The sequence below is a fragment of the Corylus avellana genome, chromosome ca7 (genome assembly GCF_901000735.1).
Source record: "Corylus avellana chromosome ca7, CavTom2PMs-1.0".
Taxonomy (NCBI): Eukaryota; Viridiplantae; Streptophyta; class Magnoliopsida; order Fagales; family Betulaceae; genus Corylus; species Corylus avellana.
Window position 1 is genome coordinate 13,804,384 of NC_081547.1, and position 7,926 is coordinate 13,812,309.

Here is a 7,926-nt window from a genome sequence, read left to right on the forward strand (position 1 = left end):
GGTCTGGGCCCTGCATTGTTACCCAAGTATTCCCTCATGGAGCCTTGGAAATTCACGACCTCCAAACAGACCGATCATTCAAGGTCAATGGACACAGAGTCAAGCCATATCTTGAAGTAAATTTAATACCAAGAGATGAAGATTTGGCACTCCACTCCATCCAAAATGGAGCATCCACTTCTGGACCACATTGAGAAAGGACCACAGTCTGGCTGAAGACATAAACTTAGCGCTCATGGGAGGCACCCCATAGCATATCCTTTTATTTTGTAGTTTGATTTATATTTTGTTGTGTTTTCATTTGTGTTTAGTATTTATGGTGCTTTGGTGTTATGTCGTTTTCTTTTCCATTCTATTACTACGATCGATCGCACCACACATGCGATCTAGCGCAGGTCTCCAGTGGTGATGCTTTCGCACTCTGTTAGTGCGATCGTTTGCACATGTTGTGCGTTCGAGCGCACTTGGCAGCATCTCCTAGATATTTTTATTATTCTTTTTATGTTCAATTTTTATTTCATTTAGTTTGTTTCTTTTTACTTGTTTGTGTGTTTTCTTATTTCGTAGGGACAAGTGTGCTTCAATTCAAGTTTGGGGGTGTGCTATGAGCCATGCTTTCCAAGACTATGTCATCCATCTCCCGGGTACACTCTTTCCTTTATTTAGACACATTGGGGACAATGTGTCATTTAAGTTTGGGGGACAAGTTATTTGTTTGTGTTTGTTTATGTTCAAAGAAAAAAAAAATCAAAAAGAAAAAAATATATGCATGTTCATGTTTGTCTTAAAATTTTGGTTGATCTTAAAAATTGTGATTTGATTTCATCGGTGAGCTTAAAATTTTGAACACATGATCTAATAATTGAGTTTTTCAATTTGGTTACTTGCTTAGGACAGTTGAGAATTCACATGTTTGATCTGATCTTACACAAGTGATAAGTGCCAAATATTGCATATTTGGACCCCTTTATTTACATTAGTTAATCCTTTAGCTGTGTCGTTATTTAATATTTTATGTTAGTTTTGTGTTTTTAGTGTTTTGTAGGTCATTGAAGAAAAACTGCAGCTTTAAAGGGAAAAATGCGAAGTTTGGAAGAAAGCATACTTTGAGAAGACCTAGATTGTGTGGTTAAGTCTAACCAAATCTAAGGAAATGTTAAATCAGATTAAAGTTCAGATTGGATAAGATTTCGGATCGGATTCAAATTCAGATTCTGCACATGTCTTAGTATTTTGACCATAACTCTCCGCTCAAATATCGGATTGAAGTGATTCAAACGGCATTGGAAAGCTAGCTCAAAATAATACAATTTGTTGTGAAATAGGATTTTCGTAATTCGTACAGTTACTATGTCAAAATCGCCCCGCAATTAAAGGACACAAATCTGGACGAATCCTATTCCGATTTCAGACTTCTATTTTGACTGGGAGACAGACCTCCGAATTATCTAAGTTTACTTGGGCTTCTAGGACTTCCCTAAGCTTATAAATAGACTTCTTTGCATTCAAGAAAATATACACAATCCCAGAGAGCAAAATTCTTTTGTTTAGTTTTTCTTTAGGTTTAGGTTTAGGTTTAGATTTTATTTTTATGTGGAGCTAAATTCCCAACTAAGGTTGGGGATGAAGCCTCACCGATGAAGAACATCAATACTTTTATGTAAGTTTTTATTATTATGATTTTATTGGGTTTTATATTTCAATTGTTTTACTTCTAATCAATTGTATGGAGTGATTCTTGGATATCTCTTGTGATTCAAGGATACATTTGATGATTTGAGATAATTTTATATGATTGATTGCTTGGCTTTTAACTCATAAAAATTGGATGTCCCTTGTGATTTGTTCTACGGATACATCTGGTGTTTCAATTGAATTTGGATTCCTTTTGTGATTTGGTCAATGAATGGATACATGAGATTGTTTTGATTAATTCTTTGAAGCATAGTAAAACATATCTATGATTTAATTTGTGAGAACTTCGGATTAATATTGATGAACATAAAGTATGTGTGTTATGAATTGGTGAGTGTGAATTCCCAAACCTTAATACCTTTATCCTTAGATTTACTTATTTTATTTAGTTTATGTTTATCCTTTAATTTTCAAAACTCAAAAATCAAAACCCTTTTGGAACTAGATTAGGATTTAATTAGTTTAGATATAAATTGCTCTTTCAAAAATACATTTCTCTGTGGGATCGACCTCGCACTTGCAATCCATTAAACTACAATCGATTCGTGCACTTGCGAGTTAAATAAATTTGCACAACAACAAGCACATTAGCACATAATTTGTGGGGTATGACATGAAAGTTTAATGTGTGTGTTTCTATGTCTTATGTGAAACTGGATGATTTATTAGATGGATACCTTGGCATATATATATATGTGAAAAAGAAAAAAAAAGAGAAATATGATCATTGATAAGCTTTTCACTGAGTAACTGGACCTCTTGTCTCAAAGCATTGAGTGTTCACGTCAAAAGGTGAAGAATTTTGATTTGGTTAATGTCATGGTTAGTTTGGTTTCGTAGCCTTTTTGACTCGAGTTAGTAGGTTTTTCGGGGTGTCTCTGCTCCTAATGCCATGAAACCATCTGGTTTGGGAGTCATTGACTTAACACTCGTTACATGGGTCAATTAGAAAGCCTAAGGGAATCAAACATTGCACAACCTGACAATAAAAGAAGAAGAAGAAGAAAAAAAAAAAAAAAGAACAAGAAAAGGAAAAATATGCCATTGTTGTCAATTCTAATAGGGATTTCAGTGAACAATGAGATGTTGAGACATTGCAAATTAGAAACAATTGGAAGCTTTATATTTATGAGCTAGTTCACTTTACCCTATTTTCAAACTTGTGATGTCTTAGCATGTCTTTTGTAAGTAATTAAATTTTAAAATTCCAATTCATTGTGAAGATGGAGTTTATCTTTTTAAGCTTGCTAATGAATGAGAATCATGGTTTTGAGTGATACCTTAAGTTTGGGACAACATGAACTCTTGCATGATGTTTGTAGGTAACATTTCTGAAAAACCCTCACGAGACTTCACTCATCCACTAGGGAATTCCTAGGGGTTTAAAAGGCTTGTTGCATATGCTAAATGCAATAGTACATCCCACGAAAGATGGATTTATCTTTTGTTTTCTATTTTCAATTTTTTTTTCTTTTTTTTTGTATGTGTTTTGTATTGCTAAAGGACTAGCAATATGTAAGTTTGCGGGTGTGATAAGCGCTAAAATATTCATATTTTTAGCCCTTATCTTACATGTTTTAATCCTTTGGTTTTGGTTAATTAGGTCATTTTACTTCATTTGTGTGTTTTTGATGTTTTTACAGGCTTTTGGAAGAAACTGAAGTAAAACTGGGTGATTTAGGCTCAAAAAAAAGAATATGGGAAAATTGGAGCTTCCTGGTACTGCGATCAATCGCAGGGTACCTGCGATCGAGCGCAATACCAAAGGAGATGCTGCACGAGCCAGGCCAGGAGTGATCGAGCACAGGTTAAAAGAGGCATCGATCGCAGACGTGTGATCGAGCGCACCCGTGTGCAGGAGGCATTCCAAGTGGCGGCTACAATGTCTCTATTTCCATATTAGGGTTTTTCAAACTCCAAATTGTAATAGGACTGAAACCCTGCGAAAACCCTAGGGTTTACTACTTTTCCAAGGATTTCTAAAGCCTATAAATAGCCTCCTAAGCCTTTAGAATAGGAAGGCTGGGAGAAGGGAGAAGAATAGGAGCTCTCAAGTCAGATCTTGGGTTTATTCTTTCTTTTCTTTTCTTTTCTTTTACGAAGATGTTTAACATTAACTCTATGTGTAGCTAATTTATTTAGTAGGGCTAGATTGAAGCCCTAGTTATGTTAAATTAATATTTCAATATTGGCGCCTTGTGATGATCATGTTGTGCTATTTAACTTGATTAATACCTGCTTGCTTGAATTCCTCATATGTGTATGCCTGATCAACATGTGCATGTAGTATGGACTTGTTAGTTAGATCAATTTGGATGGCCGAGTCCTGAGTTTAACTTAAGTAACAAAAAAATTCACACCGTGATTCTTGGGTTAATCAACATAGGGAATTGGGAGTATGTATCCATGCCCTAGGCCTTGTGTGTTTGTCGATTTCCATAGAATATATGCTTTTCTAAAGAACAACTTAGTATAGACATGCTAAATCCTTTAGGAAAGAAAAGAATTAGAGCATGGACCAAGTGGCTAATTCGTTGCTTAGGGAAATCAATAGCTTAAGGCATTAGAGTTTAACCCTTAGGTTGGCAAACATTAAATATGCATAACTTGATCAAAGCATTGGCATATTGAAATACTAGTTTAATATAATTAGTGGTGGATATCAAAGCCCTACCCTTTGTTATCATCACATCAACAATCAATCTTTATTTTGTTTAAGGAATTTATTTTTAAAACATAAATTCAGCAATCCTCGTGGGAATGATCCTGTACTTGCACTCTATACTACCATGTTGACCTTGTGCACTTGCAGGTAAAACGTCCAATTATTTACCTATTAATTTAGGTAGATTTTTGCACAACAACAACCAAGAATCAAAGGGACTGTCAATCGAGAGGATCAGGGCCTCTTGCGCTTCATCTGCCACCACGTTTGCAAAGTCGCTTGTTGCATCCTTTTTCGGAGCTTTACACTGATTTTTGTAGTGACCCGTCTTGCCACAATTTCAACACTCAATAGTTTTTGAGCTGCTCTGGCTGTTGGAATTTCTTAGATTCCTTGATTTTGACCTGCTGGCCCTTGATCTCGACCTTCCATGCCTGCTGCCTCTGTTTGAACTTCTGCCTCTACTTTCCACATTCAAAGCAGATCCAGAAGTGGACTTATCATCTGCCTTCTTCATGGTCGCATGAGAGATGATGTCTTGCGCAATCTCATTGAACTTGAGAGTTGTCTTTCCAAACATGAGTGTGGTGAGAAAATGTTCGTATGAATCTGGAAATGATGCAAGCAATAACAAGGCTCGATCTTCTTCACTGAATTGAACATCTATCCAGTTCAAGTCATTGATCAAAGCGTTGAAGATGTTGATATGCTTCATCACATCCTCGCCCTCCTTCATCTCTAGCTTGAAGAGTTTCTTCTTGAGGAAGAGCTTATTTGGCAAGGATTTCCCCAGATATATGGCTTCTAGCTTGTCCCACATATCTTTGGCAGAGATCGCTGATATAATATGATTTAACACATCATCTGTGATATACATCTTAATGGTAAAGATTGCTCGTTGATCGATATCTGACCACTCGAGGTCAGTCATGCCCTCCGGTCTTTCTTCTAAGGCAATTTGCAACCTTTGTTGAACAAGAACGCCACACATCCACCTTTGCCATAAGCCAAAATTGATCTTCTCGTCAAATGGCTTTATCTCAATTTTCATTGAGCCTCCAGATCCATAATTTGGATTCCACTTCTTTGAGCTATCACTTGTAGAAGCAACTTCAGGAGTGGTTTCGGGGGTTTCGATAGACATCCTTCTTGTTGTATAAACTTGACGCTATTGCTCCCACTCGAACGGAACACGAACCGAGCTCTGATACCAATTGTTAGGTAATTAGGCGCTACTAATTCCTCTCTAGGATCTTGGGATCCAATTTGTCAAGAAAACAACAACACACAAGTACAGTAAATAGTATTTTACCAAAGATACCGCTCGGTAAGTTCCCAGGTAAGATTGGAGGAGTCACACCGGTCTCACTTAAAATCCCATCTTTCCTAGACAAAACATACACGTGTATTTTTTATTAGTACTATAAACATGCACAAACATACGGAAGACAAGAAATTTATACGTGGTTCGGCCAATGCTGCCTACATCCACCGAGTTGCAGAGATTTCACTACTTTGGGAGAAAATAATAGGGAGACTTTACAAGAGATATTTCAGAGAAAGATTGCACACAACTCTTCTATGTTGTGATCTGCAATTCTTATATGCCTAACACTAGACTTATCTCTCTATACCTTTTTCTCTCAACCTTTCCTTCTTTTTCTCTCTCTATACTTTTCTTGTCTTAGCTTTTTGAAACATTGAAGCTTGATGCTCCTTATATAGGTGTAGAAGGGTTGGTGAGAAACATGAAAGTCCATGGTTGGTGCAACAACCATGCACTATTCCTTCGACGGCTTGGTTGGTGCAACAACTATACACTATTCCTTTGATGGCTTGATTGGTGCAACAACCTTTCACTATTCCTTTGACGTCTTCTAGAAGATACTACCATAGTTTACTCATTTGGCTCCATTTTTCAACAATTGGCCAAAATGAGGGTGGCTGGCCACCCCATTTTGGTCAAGGGGTGCCCCTTTGTTTGTTATTTTTTCTAGTTTCTAGTTTTTAGTTTTTTATTGATTGTTTTATAATTTTTAATGCTTAATGATTTGTTTATTCTATTTTTTTTTAAAAAAAACTATTAAGTGGGTGGGCCCACAATTATTCCCAGCTCAAAACTACACCAAATGGTGCAGTTTTGAGCTACCACAGCAATGCCGTAGTTTGCACTACCCCACATAGAAGCCGAATCCTTTTTTAACTATACATAGCATATTATATATGACCGTTATTCAAGAAAATGCCATTACGTGATGGTGAACCGGTGATAGTGCTGCCAAGTCAACATCATGGAGGTGGATATACAATGAGGGTCGGGATATTCTGAACAAAGAAAGGGAATTAATCCAAGAGAGAGAAAGAGAGAGACAGAGGGAGAATGGGAAATGGTGCAGTTTTGAGCTACCACAGCAATGCCGTAGTTTGCACTACCGCGTAAAAGCTGAATCCCTTTTTTACTATACACAGCATATTATATATGACCGTTATTTACGAAAATGCCATTACGTGATGGTGAACCGGTGATAGTGCTGCCAAGTCAACATCATGGAAGTGGATGTACAATGAGGATCGGGATATTCTGAACAAAGAAAGGGAATTAATCCGAGAGAGAGAAAGAGAGAGACAGAGGGAGAATGGGACATGGAAGCTCGAAAGAAGATTCACCTTTTGGTTCTAAAGAAGAAGGATCATCCCGTATCTCTCATCTGAAGCAGAGGCTTCACCTTCATCGTCATCGTCATGGACGTAGTAGCGGCTTCTCCTCTTATCAAAAACTCCTCACTGCTGATGGTTTCGCCAGAATTGCTCTTCTCACTCTCATTCGCGTATGTTTTTCTTTTTCCTTTTTGTTTCTCTTATATATATAGTTTTTTGTTTTCCTTATTTTAATCTCTTGGGGGTTGCAGGCGGAGATGAAGTTCAAGGACAAGTGGCTCGCCTGTGTTTCTCTTGGAGAGCAGACCTTCCGCACTGAGATCTCCGACTAGTTAAGCGCCCTGAAACTTCTCTTACACTTTCTTTCGCGAATTCTATTTTGTTAATGAAATAGGCGTTGACTTTTCGCGAATGAGATTTTTACCATGAAAGCCTTTTTCGTAGTGTTAATAACGTACAATCAATACATTATTAAGGTTTAAATGTCTGCATGTATAATTTTCCTGCAAACTTCTTCCTTTTCTTTTGGCTCGTGACGCTTTGCCGATCACCAAGATCATCTTAATTTTAATGAAATTAAGCGGCATGCTTTCTACTCTGCCTCCTGCTTTATGTCTCAGTGTGTTCTTTCCATGTGTCTTTTTGCTCATTATTGTTGATGTGTATGATCATTGCAGTACCACAACATAAAACAAAGCCCTCTTAGTAAAACCCATGAACCAAACCAAATACTAGACTTGAGCAATATAATATGCCTTCATGAAGACCAAAAATTAACCAAATCAGCCCCAAAGTGTTCTTTCTTGATCTATTGGTTTCCTGCATGAAGAAATTGCTCTTCAACCTTAACTGAAATGTACCCCACACTCCACATTGGGGAAAAACTTGATCTTGAGTTTTGAAGTGCA

At 37.1% G+C, this 7,926-nt stretch overlaps 1 protein-coding gene across 1 annotated transcript; it reads left to right on the top strand.

The window, feature by feature from the left end:
• The first annotated feature begins 6,962 nt into the window (after positions 1 to 6,962).
• Positions 6,963 to 7,350, top strand: LOC132187890 (phosphatidylserine decarboxylase proenzyme 2-like). The gene is made up of 2 exons (XM_059602318.1): positions 6,963 to 7,188; positions 7,270 to 7,350. The coding sequence occupies exons 1-2, from the start codon at positions 6,997 to 6,999 to the stop codon at positions 7,348 to 7,350; spliced, it is 273 nt and encodes a 90-aa protein (XP_059458301.1). The 5' UTR covers positions 6,963 to 6,996.
• The last annotated feature ends 576 nt before the right edge of the window (positions 7,351 to 7,926 follow it).

What these genes read in the sequence shown, in the direction of transcription:
- LOC132187890 (XM_059602318.1), top strand. Translation starts at nt 6,997, where the DNA reads ATGGGACATGGAAGCTCGAAAGAAGATTCACCTTTTGGTTCTAAAGAA. An exon ending in CTCTTCTCACTCTCATTCGC is followed by an intron (nt 7,189 to 7,269) that starts GTATGTTTTTCT and finishes TGGGGGTTGCAG; the next exon opens with GCGGAGATGAAGTTCAAGGA.